General features: G+C 38.0%; 1 protein-coding gene across 1 annotated transcript in view; it reads right to left on the bottom strand.

The window, feature by feature from the left end:
- Window positions 1-22,006, bottom strand: part of brd4 (bromodomain containing 4) — a 131,622-nt gene that overhangs the window by 15,732 nt on the left and 93,884 nt on the right. Inside the window, exons 5-16 of the mRNA XM_028823356.2 lie at window positions 19,406-19,543; window positions 17,227-17,368; window positions 16,163-16,653; window positions 15,533-15,925; window positions 12,369-12,497; window positions 11,851-12,069; window positions 10,375-10,571; window positions 9,941-10,281; window positions 6,761-6,874; window positions 6,559-6,608; window positions 1,991-2,309; window positions 274-945 (exon numbers count right to left, since the gene is read on the bottom strand). Of these exons, the coding sequence (XP_028679189.2) occupies window positions 274-945; window positions 1,991-2,309; window positions 6,559-6,608; window positions 6,761-6,874; window positions 9,941-10,281; window positions 10,375-10,571; window positions 11,851-12,069; window positions 12,369-12,497; window positions 15,533-15,925; window positions 16,163-16,653; window positions 17,227-17,368; window positions 19,406-19,543 (3,205 nt within the window). The remainder of the gene's footprint in view (window positions 1-273; window positions 946-1,990; window positions 2,310-6,558; window positions 6,609-6,760; window positions 6,875-9,940; window positions 10,282-10,374; window positions 10,572-11,850; window positions 12,070-12,368; window positions 12,498-15,532; window positions 15,926-16,162; window positions 16,654-17,226; window positions 17,369-19,405; window positions 19,544-22,006) is intronic.

The raw sequence follows: 22,006 nt of genomic DNA on the forward strand, positions 1-22,006 counted from the left end.
ACACATGATTCACATTGCCTTAAAATTCAGATTGTTTCCCTTTAAGCAAAACAAGATTAAGTAAAAGACAATAGTTTTTATGATGAACTTCTCCAGACAATATCAAACTAGTTGCTTACAGATGACTCCTTTAGCAAGTAAAAATAGCTCAGAGAAGATAACGGCAAGTGCTAGAACAGGAAAAATAGTGTAAATGAATTGATCCACTTTTGTTAAGCCACTTCAAGTTATGAACAAAACACTACATCATACATACACAATGATGATACCTACCACCAGAGTAGGGATCGGGCTTGTGTTGCCGTGGAGATGGGTTGTGGTGATGCTGGATGACCTGTTGTGGTTTTGCTTGCTGGGACTGGACTGGAGGCTTGTGCTGCTGCGCAGAAGGCGGAGGTTGCTGCTGCTGAATTGGATTCGGTGGTGGTGGTTGAATATGGGCTGGGTAAGACAGTGGTTGCATATGATGGTGTCTCTGTTGCGCTGGAGGTGGATGGTGCTGCTGCTGTTGGATGGCTGGTGGGGGCTGCGGTTGCTGTTGCTGTGGAGGAACCTGAGGAGCAGGAGGCTGAGGAGGCGGTTGGGGCTGTGGCTGTGACTGAACCTGGACAGACTGAAGGAGCGGAGTCTGTTGATGTTGCATCTGTGCTTTAAGCTGCTGCTGCAAGTACATCTGCATTGGATTAACTGGCATAGTATGGTGGGGTGGCGTGGGTTCATCATCCTCCAATAGCATCTGAGGTGGCTGGGAGGACAAAGGAGTCTGTGAAGAGAGCAGGCTCTGAGTTGTCAAGCTGGGAGACTGCGAGTGAGTCCGATGAGAAGGTGGTGGCTGAGAGGGTATCTGGTGGTGTTGCTGATGTGGCTGTTGTGGTTGTTTAGGAGGTAGAGGTGCTGCTCTGCTGCTTGGTCTTGAGGGCTGCTGTGGCATTGCATTGTGCAAAGCTGTATATATATATATAAAAAAAAAAAGTTTCAAGAAAGAATAGTAGAAACCTTGAATAGCAGTCAAGTAACAACTTATATACAGCATTTTCATACAATATATCACTTAATCATGTTAAAGAGAATAATGCAATATTTAGTGTCACTTACTTATAAGAGATGCTACAAGTACCCTCACCACAACCAATGACCCAAGAGGGCAAGTGAAAGGTACAGCAATGCAAGTGCTTACCAAGAAACTTTAACTGGTGTCTGTATCAAGATGTAATACTGTACAACAATAAATTTTGATATTTTCAACAGATTGCTTAAGAGACAAGTTTTGCTTCATATTGAAATCTTAAAATTTTTGAAAATGCAATTATATTTTCCCTTAACTGTATACACCTGTCTATGCTTAAAAGAACTGTGTTCTCTCTTTTTGGAATAATATGATTACAAAACACTTTTTCTCCTTAGGGTTTCAGAATATTCATTATAATGCATTACATATTTCAAAAGAGACTTCATTTGTGCTTCTTTTTGCCTCTATCCTAACGATGCCAAAATTGTGGGGTTTTTGGGAGTGCGGGCTGAGAATCACTTTGTGTTAAGCAAATACTAATTAGTTTCTGATATAAAACTATATTAGTGTACATAATCATTTAACAGTGTCATTACAATAAGAGCTAGGCAAGGTCTTATGATGCCTTGCAACTCCCAGTTCTTAAGATTCCTGACTGTGCTTCAAAGAATATGCAAGACTTTTCAAATCTTTTAATTTATCTTCCCATCTGTTCCTTTTCACGCTGTCAATTAAGATGTCTAAAAAGGTTTCTAAGGCAGAAATTTTGTTTTGAGAAAAACTACCCAGCAGCTAGTGACCATAAAAACAGCAAATTTTAAGAGAGTTCCTGGAATTGAACACAGGTGGAAATTAATTACCATCCTGCTTCGGAAGAATAGTTGTACTGTGTTAATTTATAGTTGGCATAAAAATGAAAATGTAACAAGTGATACGAAAGCAGAAAGGATACACTTGTCCTACACTTCGGAAAGCACTCACCAGGAGGAGAGAGAACGGCATGCTGGCTGAGGTATGGATGCTGTTCATTGTGAGGAGAAACCACAGTGGCATGCTGGTTGAGATGTGATGGTGAAGCATGTTGCTCAGTCGGCGGGGGCAAGTGAGCTTGTAGTTCGTTTGGATGGGGAAGGTGCATCATAGTCTGTCCAAAGTGAGGCATGGATTCAAAGCTATCCAAAACTGAAACGGGTGGGGAAGAGAACTGTGGAGGAGACTGCCTCAGCTGCTGGGGCACTGGTTGGACCACAGGCTGCTGTGAAGCTGGCGTTCCTGCAGTTTGAACATGGTGGTGGTGATGCTGGTAGTGGAAGCAAATTAAAAAACAAATAAGACAAACTTTACCATAAAGACATACTTCTAGCAGAAAAAAAAACAACAGAGAGCTTAACAGGTGAACGCTTACAATCATACGTCTAGCTGCACAGTTAATTAAGCTTCCACCAAACTTTGCCTACATTTACATGATCACAACAAGATCATACTATCAATATGTACACTACCAAATACATAATCAGACTCAGTTTATTGTGCATTAGGTTAGTAATACAACTTTGTTCTGTTAAAGTGATAATTTACTCTTTATAACTTGAAATAATATAGAGTTAGTGGTTTAGAGGAGAGGGAAGACAAGACAGGAGTATGCTGTTGTAATTACTGTGAATATGGTAAATAGTGTTAACTAGTGACCACATTTGTTTATAGACTTTTTTTTGTTGGATTTGTTAATAAAGCATTTTTGAACTGGAGACTGAAAACATATATATAAGTATATATATACACATATATATATATTATACATACATACATACACATATTTATATATAATATATGTATGTATGTATGTATGTATGTAAGTGTATATATACACTGCCTGGCCAAAAAAAAAAGGTCACACATTAATATTTCGTTGGACCACCTTTAGCTTTGATTACGGCACACATTCGCTGTGGCATTGTTTCAATAAGCTTCTGCAATGTCACACGATTTAGTTCCATCCAGTGTTGCATTAATTTTTCACCAAGATCTTGCACTGATGATGGTAGAGTCTGACCGCTGCGCAAAGCCTTCTCCAGCACATCCCAATGATTCTGAATAGGGTTAAGGTCTGGACTCTGTGGTGGCCAATCCATGTGTGAAAATGATGTCTCATGCTCCCTGAACCACTCTTTCACAATTTGAGCCCGATGAATCCTGGCATTGTCATCTTGGAATATGCCTGTGCCATCAGGGAAGAAAAAATCCATTGATGGAATAACCTGGTCATTCAGTATATTCAGGTAGTCAGTAGACCTCATTCTTGGAGCACATACTGTTGCTGAACCTAGACCTGACCAACAGCAGATCATAGCACTGCCCCCACAGGCTTGTACAGTAGGCACTAGGCATGATGGGTGCATCACTTCATCTGCCTCTCTTCTTACCCTGATGCACTCATCACTCTGGAACAGGGTAAATCTGGACTCATCAGACCACATGACCTTCTTCAATTGCTCCAGAGTCCAATCTTTATGCTCCCTAGCAAATTAAAGCCTTTTTTTCCGGTTTGCCTCACTGATTAGTGGTTTTCTTACGGCTACACAGCTGTTCAGTCCCAATCCCTTGAGTTCCCTTCGCATTGTGCGTTTGGAAATGCTCTTACTTTCACTATTAAACATAGACCTGAGTTCTACTGTTGTTTTTCTTCGATTTGATTTCACCAAACGTTTAAGTGATCGCCAATCACGATCATTCAGGATTTTTTTCCGGCCACATTTCTTCCTCGAAGACGATGGGTCCCCACTATCCTTCCAGTTTTCAATAATGCGTTGGACAGTTCTTAACCCAATTTTAGTAGTTTCTGCAATCTCCTTAGATGCTTTCTCTGCTTGATGCATGCCAATGATTTGACCCTTCTCAAACAGACTAACATCTTTTCCACGACCACGAGATGTGTCTTTCGACATGGTTGTTTAAGAAATGAGAAGCAACTCACTGCACCAGTTGCGGTTAAATAACTTGTTGCCAGCTGAAAGATAATCGCCCATGCAGTAATTATCCAATAGGAGGCTTGTACCTATTTGCTTAGTTAAATCCAGGTGGCGACTTTTTTTTTGGCCAGGCAGTGTGTGTGTGTATATTATATATATATATTTATATATATACACACACACACACACACACACACACAGTGCATCCGGAAAGTATTCACAGCACATCACTTTTTCCACATTTTGTCATCTTACAGCCTTATTCCAAAATGGATTAAATTCATTTTTTTCCTCAGAATTCTACAACACACAACATCCCATAATGACAACGTGAAAAAAGTTTACTTGAGATTTTTGCATATTTATTAAAAATAAAAAAATTGAGAAAGCACATGTACATAAGTATTCACAGCCTTTGCCATGAAGGTCAAAATTGAGCTCAGGTGCAACCTGTTTCCCCTGATCATCCTTGAGATGTTTCTGCAGCTTAATTGCAGTCCACCTGTGGTAAATTCAGTTGATTGGACATGATTTGGAAAGGCACACACCTGTCTATATAAGGTCCAACAGTTGACAGTTCATGTCAGAGCACAAACCAAGCATGAAATCAAAGGAATTGCCTATAGACCTCCAAGACAGGATTGTCTCGAGGCACAAATCTGGGGAAGGTTACAGAAAAATTTCTGCTGCTTTGAAGGTCCCAATGAGCATGGTGGCCTCCATTATACGTAAGTGGAAGAAGTTCGAAACCACCAGGACTCTTCCTAGAGCTGGCCGGCCATCTAAACTGAGCAATCGGGGGAGAAGGGCCTTAGTCAGGGAGGTGACCAAGAACCCGATGGTCACTCTGTCAGAGCTCCAGAGGTCCTCTGTGGAGAGAGGAGAACCTTCCAGAAGGACAACCATCTCTGCAGCAATCCACCAATCAGGCCTGTATGGTAGAGTGGCCAGACGGAAGCCACTCCTTAGTAAAAGGCACATGGCAGCCCGCCTGGAGTTTACCAAAAGGCACCTGAAGGACTCTCAGACCATGAGAAAGAAAATTCTCTGGTCTGATGAGACAAAGATTGAACTCTTTGGTGTGAATGCCAGGCGTCACATTTGGAGGAAACCAGGCACCGCTCATCACCAGGCCAATACCATCCCTACAGTGAAGCATGGTGGTGGCAGCATCATGCTGTGGGGATGTTTTTCAGCAGAAGGGACTGGGAGACTAGTCAGGATAAAGGGAAAGATGACTGCAGTAATTTACAGAGACATCCTGGATGAAAACCTGCTCCAGAATGCTCTTGACCTCAGACTGGGGCGACGGTTCATCTTTCAGCAGGACAACGACCCTAAGCACACAGCCAAGATATCAAAGGAGTGGCTTCAGGACAACTCTGTGAATGTCCTTGAGTGTCCCAGCCAGAGCCCAGATTTGAATCCGATTGAACATCTCTGGAGAGATCTTAAAATGGCTGTGCACCGACGCTTCCCATCCAACCTGATGGAGTTTGAGGTGTGCTGCAAAGAGGAATGGGCGAAACTGGCCAAGGATAGGTGTGCCAAGCTTGTGGCATCATATTCAAAAAGACTTGAGGCTGTAATTGCTGCCAAAGGTGCATGGACAAAGTATTGAGCAAAGGGCTCAATTAACTTTTTTCACGTTGTCATTATGGGGTGGTGTGTGTAGAATTCTGAGGAAAAAAGTGAATTTAATCAATTTTGGAATAAGGCTGTAACATAACAAAATGTGGAAAAAGTGATGCGCTGTGAATGTATACATACATATTTTATATATATATATATATATATATATATATATATATATATATATATATATATATATATATATATGGGAGGCCAGGTCCCATGCCCGGCCGGGATGCCCCTGCTGCATATGTTCAGTGGGAGCAACCATGGGCAGGCTCAATACCTCCCCCGGGACACTTGGTGGCAGCCTCCCTGGCTGACGGTGATTCCCCAACCTCCCACAGGGGTCCATGGAAGATGGAGTCCTCCACAGCCTGGTTGGGAGCTGGGGTACTGCGTGGATTCCACAGCCTGGCTGGACAAATCTTCAGCCCCACCCGGAAGTGCAATTGGGACCAGGTGGTGAAGCACTTCCGGGTGGGCTATAAAAGGGGCCAGCCACCACCACTCAGTGGCCAGAGTCGGGAGGAGAGGACAAAGCTTCAAGGGAGGAGTGCTGGTATCTATCTATCTATCTATATATATATATATATATATATATATATATATATATATATATATCTATATATATATATATATATATCTATATCTATATATATCTATATATCTATATATATATATCTATATATATATATATATATCTATATATATATATATATATATATATATATATATATAGATATATATATCTATATATATATAAATAAATAAATAAAAACCATGGACACTGATTTTCTGAACAACACTTAATACTTCTAAACAGCATCAAGGGGAACTAGACTGAAATACAGCATCAGCAAATGATACATCTTTTCCATCTAAAATGTTCAATAAAAAGCACCAGTACACTTGATGTTTAAAATTATGAAAGGAACAACAATCTACCTTTTTCTGTTCACGTGAAGAATTTAATTTCCTCTTTTTCGGAGCAGCATCTAAAAAAGTTGTACAGGAATTAACTACAACTCATACCAAAGAAAATTAATTTTTCTATCATTATTATTTTCTTACTTCAGGAACCTCACAGTATTTCCATTTAGAGGTGACAAAAGAGAAATCAAGTCTAATCATCACTGAAATATTATACCTGCATCTGATTCTTCACTCTCAGAAGAGCTAGATTCACTGCTGCTCTCCGATTCTGACGAAGTTCCAGCCTTCGCTTTTACAACAGGGGTTGTTTCAAAGGTCTTCTCTGCCACTAAAAAGTACAATGAGGTAGAATATGAATCCTTTTGATTACATGAATCACACATGGCAAATGATACTCTCAGGAAATATAAAGAATGCCAATAAAGCAACCAAATCTAACAACAGACTACAAAATACTTGTGACATAACAGAAGAAAGGATTAAACGGTATTTACAAAAGTGGCACAGAGTGACCACTATCAAAATATGCTGTATAAAGAAGTTAACAGCATCTAATAAATGGCATGTTCTTATAAACACATAATGTGATGCCAAGGCTGATATAAAAAGTAAACAACACTTTAAAAGAATTTTGTGTTTTAAAAAATTGTAAGCTCTGGAGCATGGCAAGTTAGTCTGAATACCAAGTTTAAAGCATTTTCATGACAAGAATTAAGAGTTTACTGAGAAGCTAAGCACTCCCTGCAGGTAATGCATCAAAGCAGTTTACATTAAAAAAAAAAAAACTTACCAGAGTATAAGCACTTGAGTGCTGAATTTCATGGCTTTTTAGGAATGTTCAAGGGTCTTAACACAATTATCAAAGAATGGAATTTGGGGCAAGATAGGAACTGATTTGATATGCCTCAAAACAATTATCTATAGCAGTTTCTATTGTTTTAAAGATCACATGAGCAATACAACAGTACAAAACATTTGAAAATAATCCAAGTGAAATAAGTTACTGAAGACTGTAAAACGTATTTTTAAGTTACAGCTGGCAACTATACAAGTGTCAAAGCCAAACCCAAGGCTGGTCAGCAACGGAGATGAGACAGTCCTTGTCTATTATTATTCTATATACATCCAACAGTTGACAAGTTTCTTTTCCATTAAAATATACTAGTTAGGACAATATTTTGAGTCTACATACTGCAAACTCAGTGTGAAGTACCTATCATCTATCTCTATATATATTATCTATCTATCTACCTATCTCTATATCTCTATATGTCTATTTATATAAAAAAACAGTAAGGACTGAATCTGTCTATCACGTATAATTTGTATTTCTAGTAAATGTAAACTTAAGACAGAAGTTATCATCGATTGACTCATGACTGTTACCAAAACGTGCAACGCTTTACCTTTTACAACAAAGAACAGGCCTAGTCATCCAAAATTGATTAAATGCTATAATCAGTACAATAACTAGCCAAAAAAAACAACAGGAAAATCTATGTTATCTTCACTGCAGCCTTCTACTCCTGTGCCTGTTGATTTATTATTTGAAAAAACTACATTCACTAAAAACATACCAAAAGGCAATATCCACTACTCTGATGTTCTTGGCTATAGTATGTCATTTTTCAATTGAATACTAAGTAACTGGAAAATATCAAAATGTTTAAAGGAAAAAAATAAAAAGTTAAATCTGATTTAACTAGTTTAAGTCCATTTATATAAACAGTTTATAAAGAAACAATACCAATTTGTGGGAAAAAAGAAATAAAATTCAAAAAAATAAAGAAAAAAGTATATTGGTGTTGTAATCAGAAGATGACATTCTAATGCAGGTCGAAATATTATAAAATCATGATCTTACCCAAAAAAACTGAAGCAATGAACTTTGTCAATCAATAATCTGTGTAAAATAAAAATATAGAAGCGTATTTCCTGCAGTAAAACAAGATCAGTGTTATCTAAACCTGCATAAAAATAGGTTTTCTATCAAAATCTGTCATAATTTAGCTCTTACTGTAGTATGAGTACTTTGTATTTAGAGTGCATAGAATTTTACTATGATTAAAGTGATACAGATGTGAGCCAAGTGCTCGAAAATGTATGTTTTAAATGTAGAAAGATTGTATTTATTTTTTAACTTTTAAAACATGGAATTATATTAATTTTCGCTTTGTAAATTAGTAAATACAAAAATAAATACATTTTTTAATAAATATCAAAAACCACAGCTATTAGGACAATAGACAAAACAGTGATATTTAGATATAAAAGCAAGGATTCTGGATGGCATCAGAAAATTGTGAAAATGTCTCAAGTTTAATTTTTGATTGCTTGCCACAACTAGCTCAGTTTTCTGTGGTACTCTAGAAACAAAAATTCCAATGTCCAGCTTAATGTTATAGCTTTGAAAGCAGAGTCTGAGTGAATAACAGATAAAGATTCTTATATTATTGACAAAAATCCTAGAAAGTTTTGATTATATTTAACAAAAAAACACTTAATTTTAAAAGTCGACTAAGATGTACAGATTTGTACAATGAAAAAGAAATCAAATGATGAACAAGAAAGAGTGCTACAACATCTAAAGCCTTTAGGAGATACTAAGAATAACCATCACCTCCTGAATATACTCAGATATTACCTTTCATCTTTGTTTAATTACTACCTGCATTATATTACATATAATGTGAATTTCCCCTTGGGATTAATACAGTATCTATCTATCTATCTATCTATCTATCTATCTATCTATCTATCTATCTATCTATCTATCTATCTATCTATCTATCTATCTATCTATCTATCTATCTATCTATCTATCTATCTATCTATCTATATCTACCTGTGATGGACCATCACTAAAAAGAATCAGAATACAATGTGAATAGTGACTTAACCATTGCACATTTCAGAAAAATAAATTAAAACAAGATTTTTCTTGGCTTGATTTGCTCAACTGTTATTAGTAGTGATGCCCTACATTGCATAGATAGGGATCTAGAGAATTAAAGATATAAATATATTAGACAAACTACAATGGGAATATATGAAAATGTGATCCCTCCTGGTTGTCACAGCAGGTATGGGATGGAAGTAGAAGATATTGGTCACTCCTCAGCTATAAATATTACAAGAACAGACCACAATACAGAATAACAAACATGTTTCAAGAATCCTCTATTATAAGTATTAAATAAGATAATGTGTTGAAGCATTTGTCTACTTTAATAATGGCTAATTTCTCCTAATGAAATCAGTGATCTTTGCAGACAGAAAATGTAAATTACAAGTAAAATTTAAATTGCTTAAAATTTTGTTACATAGTGAAAAGCAATGAAGATGTAAAGAGAGCAGAAGTGGTCATTATTGTTTAAGCTTCTTAGATTCTCACCTGGTAGCTTTCGCTTCTTTCGAAGACAAGACGAAACGTATCTCTCAAGTTCTCTTAGTGTAGAGGGCTTCAAGGTTTCAAAATCAATCTCAATCTCATCAGGATTGGAGTTTTTCAATGAGGGCTCCCTTGACTGGATGATGTGTACAACACGCCCCAGCTTGTCTCCAGGTAGCTTGTTAATGTCTAGGCTAAGTTGGCGCTTCTCCTCATAAGACATTGGTTTACACTTTTCAGCTTCTTCCTCTGACTCATAGACAGCAGGAGGCGGAGCAGCAGAGACTGGTGGGGGTGGTTGGGGTAAGGGCTTACTATTTTTCACAGCTGTGGGCTCCTTTTTGCTATAGAGTACAACACATTGAATAAAAACAAAACCAAATTAAAATATTTATATACTGTGAATATTAAAGATCCAAAAAAAGTATAGAACATACTTGCTGCTCTTCTTGGCTTTTTTTGGTGGATCTTTCATCTTGCTCTTTTTCGACTGTTCTTCAACAATGGGCACTTCCTCTGTCACTTTCTTCTTGTGCTTTTCTTTTTTCTTTTCTTTCTTATCCTTCTCTCTTTTCTTTGGTTTGTTTGCCTGTGGCTGGGATAATGCTGCTAACTGTTCATGCACTGCTTTAAGCTGAATAAAACAAAAAAGCAGTTATAAAATAGTTAATGGGCATGAAGAAACAAACACTGATTCCTACTCTTTACATTTCTTGTAACTACTTAAATGTTACTGTCTAATAAAATTCATCATCTAGTCCAGTGTCTCCCAACCACTGTTCAGCACTGAATTTTTTGTTGGTCCACAAAATGTCAGGCATGGCAGTTATATAAATGCTGTTATTGCCTACTGCCGGTTTGCAAGAAGTAAGAAGTTGTCTGTCCGCAGAGGTCTTTGAGTAGAAAATCTCGAAGGAGTCTGCTTTTCTATACAGTCTTAAAACATTCAAGCTGCTCAAAGCTCCAACATAAACCAAACAATAATAAATTGAGCCACTCAAAACACTCAGATAAGACAGGTTTCATTGAAACCTGTAAGACATTATATCAAACAATCTAAAGGAATTACAAGCTTGCAATGCTGTCAAATGCCCAAGCCTGGCACTAGTAGAGTGACACTAACCTGATCCTTGCATTGACTTATTTGCCTGACATTAACATGCCAACAACATGAAGAAAACTAAATCACAACATAACACATATTTTAGTTGTCACTTTAATATATTTTTAAGAGTGTATATGTATGCTGTAATTTGTAACATTTCAAAATTTGATTTCATAACCTTGGGCATTATCTGATGATTTAAAAGTAATGCCTGGTTTAGTACTGGATTTTTCTTGCAGCAAAGTAAATTTTAGCATTAACAAAACACAATGCATTTCACTACTCTGTACTGAAATTCAATTCTTGATTATTTTAAATAGACTCATTATAAATAGAGGTGATAAATCAATTATGCAAATACCAGTTCTTAAGCATTTACACATTGTATCTTTTACATTGAAACATTTTCAGATTTCGCATTCAGAACTAAAAGCAAATGCAATTGTGCATTACAAATTTTTTTCACCTTTTTAATATAGCTGTACATGCAGCAGCTTCCAGTTTGTTAAAATGATGTTTGAAAATATCTGAAAAACTACCATTGCTATGTATTTTATGGTCAACATGAACAAAAATTACTGAAACAGCAACACAACTGTATCTAGCAACACCTGCACATGCATGAAATTCTATATACTTGGTAAACAGATCTGAATGAGTATATTGATTATAAATAATTTTACATCATTTAAGACTATAAAGTGTTCCAAGAATCCTTTCTTTTATAATGTATTAAGTGCCCTCCCTCTTCAGTTTGATATGCAGGTCTAGTTAACTTATTCTGTCTGCCCTCACATGCTTATCATACCTGCTCTTGCAGTTCTGCAAGTCGCTGTGCACGCTCCTCTTCTGAGTCATCAGTGGAGCTCTCACTGTCTGAAGAGCTATCACTGCTACTGTCACTGGAGGATGGAGGGAGAGCCATAGCAGGCTGTTTGGTGGGAGCAGGGATCACTGGGGTCGGCACATGAATGGAAGGCTCATCTGGTTCATCTGGCATCTTTGCAAAACGCATTTCAAAAACATCCTTTATAAAATTAACCACACCCCCCCCACAAAAAATAAGACAGATTAAACAGCTTGTTTATAAACGTATAATTACTAGATAGCATTTTATCTGTTTTTATTTATAATTAGAGATCAGTGTTATTAAAAAAAGCATGCTTTAGAAAATAACACCAATATGCATTAAATCTTTAATTTCATATAGTAAAGCATAAAAGCAGAGTGATACTATCCAGTATATTAAGACCTCTGTATTTAGCAGCAATATACAGCCTTTTACTTACTATTTCTGAACTCCACTATCAGTGGGTAGAGCCTCACCTGCAGTTTCCGTGCCATGGCTACAACCTCATGGTCTGGAGGATTGTATTTGTAACAATTAGAAAACATCAATCGTACATCAGCTGCAAACTCCTGAGCATCTCTGTAGCCTTTATTCTCCAATTTCATCTTCAGGATAACAAAAGTACAAAGTAAGCATCAGCAACATCTGGTCAAAGTGTATGCTTTAATACATTTCTATCTGACCAAACTATTCAGTTGAAAGTAAAACAAAACATGTTTCAGCACATTTATAATACAGTATTACATGAAATTTATAAAGACCCAACACAACGAAAAGAATATGGTATATTGATTCATACCATCGGTTACCAGTAAGCAAAATTCTTACGGCAGATATTGTATATTAAAAATTTTCAATAACCGTTAATATTAAACAATGTTTAATACTTAAAAAAACTCACATTCTTCAGTCAACATTCCAATACAGTATATTTAATAATGTTATAGCAAAAGTGCATGAAAAGAATGTTGGACAGAGTGATGATTATGAAGCTGGTAACAGAGTGTGATGACGAATGTTGTTAGTGTACATGACCTGCAAGTTGTTTGTGCAATGGATCAGAAAAGATTTCTGAAGTGAGTTGGATGAAGCGGTGGAGAGTGTACCCATGGGAGAAAGAGTGGTGATTGGATCGGATTTCATTGGACATGTTGGTGAAAGGAAAAGAAGGTATGGGGAGATGATGGGTATGTATGATGTCTAGGAGAGGAATAAAAGTGGTCAGATGATAGTGGATTTTGTGAAAAAGATGGACATGGCTGTGGTGTATATGTATTTTAAGACAAGGGATGAACACAGGGTTATGTACAAAAGTGAAGGAAGAAGCACATGGGTAGATTATATCCTATGCAGGATAATTAGTCTGTAGGAGATTGGAGGCTGCAAAGTGGTGGCAGGGGAAAGGACAATTAGACAGTATAGGATAGTGGACTATAGGATGACATTGGATATCAAGAAGAGGACGACAATGGGGGCAGAGCCCAGGATTAAATACTGGAAGTTGAAAAAGGAAAACATTAAGGTGGAGTTCAGGGAGAAGGTAAGGAAGGCAATGGGTGGCAGTGAAGAGTTACCAGTTAGCTGGGCAACTACAGCAGAAGTGGTAAGGGAGACAGGTAGAAGGGTGCTTGGTATGACATCTGGACAGAGGGAGGAGGTGGAGGACAAAGAAACCTGGTGGTGGAATGGGGAAGTGCAGCATAGTATAAAGAGCAAGAGGTTAGCGAAGAAGTGGGATAGTCAGAGTAGACAAAAAGTAGACAGTAGTATAAGGAGATAAGGCATAAGGTGAAGAAAGAGGTGGCGAAGGCTATAAAAGGCATAAGATGAGTTGTATGAGTAGTTGGACACTGAAGAGGGAGAAAAGGACCTGTACCGATTGGCTAGACAGAGGGCCTTAGCTGGGAAAGATGTGCAGCATGTTAGGGTGATAAAGGATAAAAATGGAAACATACTCACTCACAAGTGAGGAGAGTGTGTTGAGCAGATAGAAAGAGTACTTTGAGAGGCTGATGAATGAAGAGAATGAGAGAGAGAGAGAAGGCTGGAAGCTGTGGAGATACTGGAAGTGCAATGAATTAGCAAGGAGGAAGGACGGACAGCTATGAAGAGGATGAAGAACGGGAAGGCTGTTGGTCCTGATGACATACCTGTGGTAGCATGGAGGTATTTAGGAGAGATGGCAGTGGAGTTTTTAGCAAGATTGTTTAATGCAATCTTGGAAAGTGAGAGGATGCCTATGGAGTGGAGAAGTGTACTAGTACTGATTTTTAAGAATAAGGGGGACATGCAGAGCTGCAGTAACTACAGAGGGATAAAATTGATGAGCCAAAACATGAAGTTATGGGAAACAGTAGTGGAAGCTAGGTTAAGAAGGAAGGTGATGATTAGTGAGCAGCAGTATGGTTTCATGCCAGGAAAGAGCACCACAGATGCACAGATACTCTGAGGATGTTGATGGAGAAGTATAGAGAAGGTCAAAAGGACCTGTCTATGTGGACCTGGAGAAAGCATATGACAGAGTGCCTAGAGAGGAGTTGTGGTACTGTATGAGGAAGTCAGGAGTGGCACAGAAGTATGTAAGAGTGGTACAGGATACGTATGAGGGAAATGTGACAGTGGTGAGGTCTGCGGTAGGAGTGATGGATGCATTCAAGGCAGAGGTGGGATTACATCAGGGATTGGCTCCGAGCCCTTTCTTGAAGCCCGTCATGATTTTCTTATATTTTATAAATATGTTTAAGTCCTTGATGTGCTCTGGAGTAAGTAACATCTATTCCCTTTTCACAACAGTCCACACAGGATGGAGTGGGGAAAGAGTGAAAGGGACGGTAGTGAGCCCAGCTATATTATATGGATTGGAGACGGTGGCACTGACCAAAAAACAGGAGACAGAGCTGGAGGTGGCAGAGTTAAAGATGTTAAAATTTGCATTGGGTGTTACAAGGATGGACAGGACCAGAATGAGTAAATTTGAGGGTCAGCTCAGGCTGGAAGACAAAGTCAGAGAGGCGAGATTGCATTGGTGTGGACATGTGCAGAGGAGAGATGCTGGGTATATTGGGAAAAGGATCTTTAGGATGGAGCTGCCAGGTAAGAGCAAAAGAGTAAGGCCTAAGAGGAGGTTTAAGGATGTGGAGAGAGAAGACATGTAGGGGTGGGTATAACAGAGTAAGATTTCGAGGACAGGAAGATATGGATAAAGATGATCCGCTTTGGCGACCCCTAATGGGAGCAGCGGAAAGAAGAAGAGCAACAAAATAGCATGCATTTTATATGGTTTTAGCATACAACTGAACAAATGACATGTGGATTATGCAACACGAGTAACACATGATGCCCCACCCCTTAGACATTTAGTTGTACAGTACTGATCACTACTGGCTTATCATAAATTTTTCTCTCTCCATTCTGCATGGAATTAAACATTTTCCTTAGTCACCACTACTCAGTACATTGTGTAGAATATAAAAAAATCAATTTTAGGTGGAGTATTCACTGAACAAAGAAGCACTACAGACAAGGCAGTAGTCTGCAGCACACATCCGGCCATTATAAGATAGAATTTGTGCATCCACAAGTATTTAGTGCAAGAGAAATGTAACATGTTACATCAGTAGTACACTAAATCCATACTTACTTTTATAGTGCTCAAGTCCATAGGATGCTTAATGATATCATAATAATCATGCAGCCCAAGTGCTTCAACATCAACAGGTTTATAGAAAGGCCAGGCATAGGCAGCGTGCTTTTTGGCAAACATCTCCTTAATGATGCCACTGCAGTGCCGAAGCTGCTCAACTTGCTTGGTTCCTCCAGAGTTACTGCTGATAGCCCCACTAGGATTTTCAAATGCCAAAGCTGACTGTTGAGAATCAGGAGCTTCCTTTTTAACTGGTTTGAGTGCCCGGTTGCTCTCCCTTCTAGGCAAAGTTTTACCAGGTTTTGGCTCAGCAGGCAAAGGAGACTCACTCATCTGGTCAATCGTGGTAGGTGTGGTAGTGTCTGCTTTCCTCTTCACACCTTTCTTAGGCTAATGTGCAGATGTTACATGTGAAAAAAATGAAACATTTTTTTTTCACCAAACCATTCCACTGAATAACATTCAAATTCATTCAAGACATGCATCTCTACACATCCAGTATTTCAATATCATTGGTAAGGGCACTTCAATACTGGGCGGGCGTGGGATGGAAGTGTTTTTGGACTATTAGTACTATAAATCATTTGTCATTAATTAAAATTTTGACTGTACTGTAGCTTTTCTTACCTTTGCTGGTGCAGTGGATGTTTGAATAACTGGGGCAGTAGGCAGTGCAGTCTGAGCAGGAGGAGGCACGGTGGTCATAACCGGTGTCTGAACAATGCAGTCAGGTATAACTATTGGAAAATTAGTTGGTGGCTGTGCAGTAGCAGGAGGCGGCGCAGAACCTGTTCGAGAAGGAGGGTTGGGTGCAGGCTGAGGAGTAGCTCTTATGGGAAGAGCTGACGGAGATTGTGTTGCCCCCCTGTTCTGTGGAGGTGGTGGAGGAGGAGGAGTCTGTGTATTTTGTGGAGGCACCCGATGGATGGAAGCTGGAGGGGTCTGCGGTGGTCCTCTGATCTGTGAAGCCTGGGCATTCTGTGAAGAGTCTCTTGTCTGTGACATTTGGGCAGTCTGTGTCACTCCTCTGGTTTGGGGAGTCTGTGGTACTGTTTGCAAGGCTCTAGTTTGTGGAGGTGTTGAAGATTCAATTTCTGTTCCAGGCTTTGAATTGACAGCTAAAGAAAAAGAATGTAACAAAACAATGACTTAATACCATAAAGAAAAATTTATATTTTCTTTCACAAGTTAAATAATGTTGCAGTCCTTTCCACAGACAAATCTACAAATTGGAAATGAAAAAAAAGTATCTATAAAGGAATCAAGTGCAGACATGACAGTCAACTGTTTTATACTAGAGTTTAAAAAATTTTTTAAAAAATAAAGAAAGAATGAATGTGTTAGCCAAACTTTAAAAATACAATTAACAGCAAGAAAAAGGGACAACTTCAAATTGTCTGGACTTCTCACACACACACAAAAGGCTCTCCACTTTAAAAAAAAAAAAAAAAAAAGAAAAATTCTTCTACCAGTCTTGAAGTGTTGGTCTTGTGGTTCAGATGCATTTGTAACAATTTTTTTTACTTAACAGAAGACACAAAGAAATTTGAAAATGTGTGGCTGTGTGGAGTAGCTATACAGATCCACCCACCCAACATCCCATTCTCTCTCTCCTGCCCTCCCCCTCACCACAAAAAAGACCATGGAGGAAAATCATGCTAATGGATAAGGTGGAAGCCAGCTGGCTCTACCTCCTTCTTTTCTCCCTCGACCTCGTCCTCTGGGTGTAGGTGGGACAACCAAAATTTCAGTCTCATCCTCAGGCATTTCTGAGATCTTCTGGAGGAACATCTTCTCCAGGGTTTCTGCCATTAAGACTATGTCATCTCCTTGCTGTTTTGAAATAAAGGAACAAGAGACATCCTTAATCCAAACTTCCATAAGGGATCTAGGTTCATTCATCTCTCAATTTTTAAGGAGATTTCATATTTTAGAATTTTCCAGTGCCTAACAAAACCTACAAAAATACACATGTACAGGTGTCAAAAAGCATAATGTGATCATTAAAAGGGTAAAAGACCTATACTTCAGAAAAACCAAATCTTTAACAATGAAATAGAAGTTTCTATCACTTGGTCAAAGGAGACTAAATTTTATTGTTCATTGGAACGTAGTAATTCTGCCATGAACACAATGTTTTGTTACCACATCATAGCACACAAGAACAAAGAAAATTTGGACACCCAAGGCAATGCAATACAGGTAAAATTCCGTTACAACGAACTCTCAGGGTCCTAAAAAATATTTCGTTGTAACGAAAATTTTGTTGTAATGAGATTCTGTATTTGTTGCTATAGTGCTTTCTTTAACTTGCGCTCAGGCGTTTGCAATCATTTCAATAGCTTCTTTCACGTTAATTTTAATCTCCTCCCGCCTACAAGTTACGCTGACGAGAAATTTTCTCAGCATTTCCTTGCGATAATACACTTTCAGGGTGTAAATGATGCCCAAACCCAATGGCTAAAGCGCTGCCGTGCAATTGGGTGGGAGGAATTCAACTCGAACATTATATAAATGTGGAAGCATGTTGTGGGCAGCACAGTTATCAGTCAGGAGCCGAATCATTATTTCTTCTTCATATTGTGAGGTTTCTGAACTCTTTTGAGACCCCCCACTCCCCACCCAACGGGAACGACATGCTGAAGTGCGTCCTGAAGTGCGATTGCCGTGTCTGTGGAAGCTTGTTTGTCTGTTGCCGGGCAGGGTAACAACAAGCTCACTGCACTGCAGTGAAGCAAGACAGAAGCAAATCATAAAAGATTGTGGTCGCACTATAAGTCCCAGTCTTGCACCCCATAGCACGAGGCTGAGTCTCAGTACTTTACCAAAACCAGCTTTATTCAGCTTGAACCAGGAACGGCACACATATTTATTGTAGCTTGATCTGCCACTTTTCTATACACGGACACAGCAGATCAGTGATCAAGTTACCTGTTACCTGCACTAACAATGTTCCTTGCATATCACCCATCGATATCTTTTCTGTTTGCTTTGGCAGAGACGCGCAGCACACCTTTGAGCCGGCTGTTGCCCCAGCAACAGATAAACAGCCTTCCATAGATGCAGAGTTTGGACTTCTGGACGCTCTTTGGCGTGCTGTCTAGTTGGGGGAGGTCCCAAGAGAGTTTACAAAACTGACATTTTCTTGAATGAGTGTCGCATTAATAGGAATGTTTCTTGAACGCGCATCACAGAACCACATAAAAACTGCTTTTTTGACGTCTTCAAATGCAGCAGTTCACATACATTTGCAACCCAAGATTTTTCTTCTTTTTTTGCTCTGTCTTTCAACAAGAAAGTTGACAGTGTCAATAGCGAAATTCCGTATTCACTGGCAATGTCTTTTTTCTTTTTGACGCAATCAAGAGCTGCAAAAAATGTATAAAGTTTTTTTTCTTCTAATATGAACTGTTATTTTTTCGTGTCTGCCATTTCTATAGGAGGGTGACAATGACTTAAATTCCAATGGATGTTTTTCAATTTTTGACGAGCGATAAGCAAAAAGGTATCAGTGAAAACCGCAGGAAACAAAAAAAGGGAAAAAAAAAACACTACAAAGAAAGTTCGAAGAAAGAAAAAAAATTTACAGTGTTTCTGTTTGGGGTACTGTTGTGCACAACTGAGCTGCGGCCACAGAACTAACTGCTCTGCGGATGATTCATTCAGGCATTTCAAGGTCTTTTGGGCACTTGGTTGTAATGAAAGTATCTGCTGAATGTACTTTGTAGTAACGAGATTTCTATAGACTCACGTCATATGGGGAAGCTGTTGAGACCATAAAAACACTTCATTGTAATGGAATTTTACCTGTATATGTATACGTCTGATTACTGGTAAATACTAAAGAACATACAAAAACACAAAAAATACCTTGTTGTAAATATAACAGTTAGTAAACATTGTGTTGAAATCTTGGATACATTCTTGTGCATTCCAGTAGTAGCTATTTTCTAGTCGCTTCTTGATTGTTCCCATGTCCATTGGACACTTAATTATCTTGTAATAGTCCTAAAAAGGATACCAAAGTAGAGAAAAAAAAAAACACATTGGTCCTTGAAGGAGGAAGAGGAATTAAAATTGGGTCTAAAACCCACTCAACTTTCCAAGCCTGCTTAATTTAGTTCATAGTACCATTGATGTTGCACCAGTGCATTGCAGAACACATGCCCACATCCACAGATGCCCCAGTTCAATGTACAGTCACCCATTAACCAATTTTGCATTTCTATGGGATATGAAAGAAGCCTCTATACCTAGAGAAAAAGTCATACAGAGACCATGAATTCTCCAAACAGATACTGCCAGGGCCAGGATTCATACTCTTTTATCACTGAACTAATATACTAGAAAATACAGGACATTTTTCAGAGTTTAAAGCATATCCACCACAGAAATTAATAATTTAAGTAGTGAGTGTATTTACATGTGCCTTAGTAACATTTACAGAAACCCATTTTCTAAAATGCTACATAAACTCTTATCTCTGAATAACCAGGTTATTAGTCTCTGAGAAACCTGGTTAACAGATAGAATTCTCTATGAGTAACCCGATAAGGATTTTATACTCTGTGCATGTCCACGGCACTGTGATAGTCACTCCACTGCACTTCCAGCAGCCACATGCGGAAGATGGTGGAAGCATCCACAAGATAAATTTCCTTGAGGTAAATGTTTGAGCAATTGCATTACTCCTTCTCATTTTTAAAAAAATTCTGTTTCAGTATTTTAGACATCGATAAATTTATGTTGATGAGCTGAACATACAAGTGTTAAGCTCAGCATGACGATCTTGAGAGCAGTGTTGGGGGCAACACATTAAAATTAACATGCGGAGTCTGATTAGTTTTTAAACAAGTAACCTAATACAATACTTGTTTTTACTGAATGATTATTATTATCCCAGCAGTATAGGGTGTAATGCAAAATGCACATGTACCGGTGAGCCACTCCTTTACAGAGCTTAATTGCACACCCAAGCAGAAAAGAGTGTATTGCATGCAATCTAGTAACAAAAACTAATGAAATAGCTGGATTAAAACTAAACTAACATTTGCTATAGACATGTTAAAGCAGTGTGTTTAGGTCATGGAGTGATTTATCGGTGGCTTGGCTTGTGAAAAGGGAATGGATGTTATTTATTCCAGAGGACATCAAGGACTAAACATATTTATAAACACAAGAAAATTATGCCAGGCTTCATGCTTGTTTTGGATTCACAGTGGCTAATGATGCCGTTTATTTTTTGAGCTCTTTAATGACGAAGAGTTATTACAAAGGAGAACTCCAGACGCGTACTTTCGCATTTAAAAACACAGATTATTAAGAAACCAGATTTCTACCTTTACCAATTTACTTAGTTTTGTGTATGCATACAAACACACGCAATGGGATTATTCTATCAGTAATCACTGGATCTTTGAACACTGAAACCCATTCACCTAAATTTTATAACTTCAAATGACATCAACCTTGGAGTTTACCAAATAATCAAGAACTAACTGCTTTTGACAACTGCATATTTTAACTGTTTTCAAAAGGTGTTACATATAAACAAGGTTTCACTGTTTTTGCAATATGAAATGTTTCAAGGCAGAAAAAGATAATGTTTACTTCATGTTACCTGAAATATTACGTTCATCTTGCAAAGTAATTTCTCTAGGAGTGCTTGAAGCATGGCAATGATGTGGTCAAAAATATCAGAGCTTGACATCTAAGAAATTGCTACCACAACTCTGGGTAGGAACAAGTAGCCAGCATTACAAACAAAGAAAATCACGCATCACTAGCTGAATCCTCCTAAGCCAAATAAGCTTTAAATCTTGAAGCCTATTAATAGAAAGAATTAAAACAGCAGAAATGGAATGTGTGTGCATGTGTGTTTTTTATATTTTGTCACAGAGAAACGCAACTATAATTTCCACAAGTTTTGGTAAGTTTTAAGGCTTCTGTGTCATGTTTTGTTCTTGCATTTCATAAACTCAAGAAAGTTTCTAGGGTAAATGAATGGATACAACAATTGCAGAAAATTAATATTAACTTCAAAATGACCAATCTTATCCTTTAAAATTTCTGATATTTAAACATACTTCACAGCATCAGCTTTAAGAGCAGTGTATCACTGAAACAAAGATTTACTGTAAGTGATTAAACTAAGACGAGTAAATGGGTGTTTTCTAAAAGCAATGACTCATTCACAAGATTAGAGTCTTGGTGGTCAGTTACAATTTCTCTGTGAATTAATTATTTAGATTTTAAACTTGTGGCTCTATTTGATGGTTCTGTTTTGATCTCCATTAATACATTTACTATATTCAAGTAATTTACAGTATTTTCTTCTGAGTTGTAACTTTTTTCCTATCAAACCTACACAATTCAGCTATAGCTCAATGGAAGGCACAAAAATAGTACTTTTCACTGGCACAGTCACATTTAACTTTCGCACTGGTTTTTTTTTTTTTTATAAATAATTTT

Source organism: Erpetoichthys calabaricus, chromosome 17 (genome assembly GCF_900747795.2).
Source record: "Erpetoichthys calabaricus chromosome 17, fErpCal1.3, whole genome shotgun sequence".
NCBI classification, from domain to species: Eukaryota; Metazoa; Chordata; class Cladistia; order Polypteriformes; family Polypteridae; genus Erpetoichthys; species Erpetoichthys calabaricus.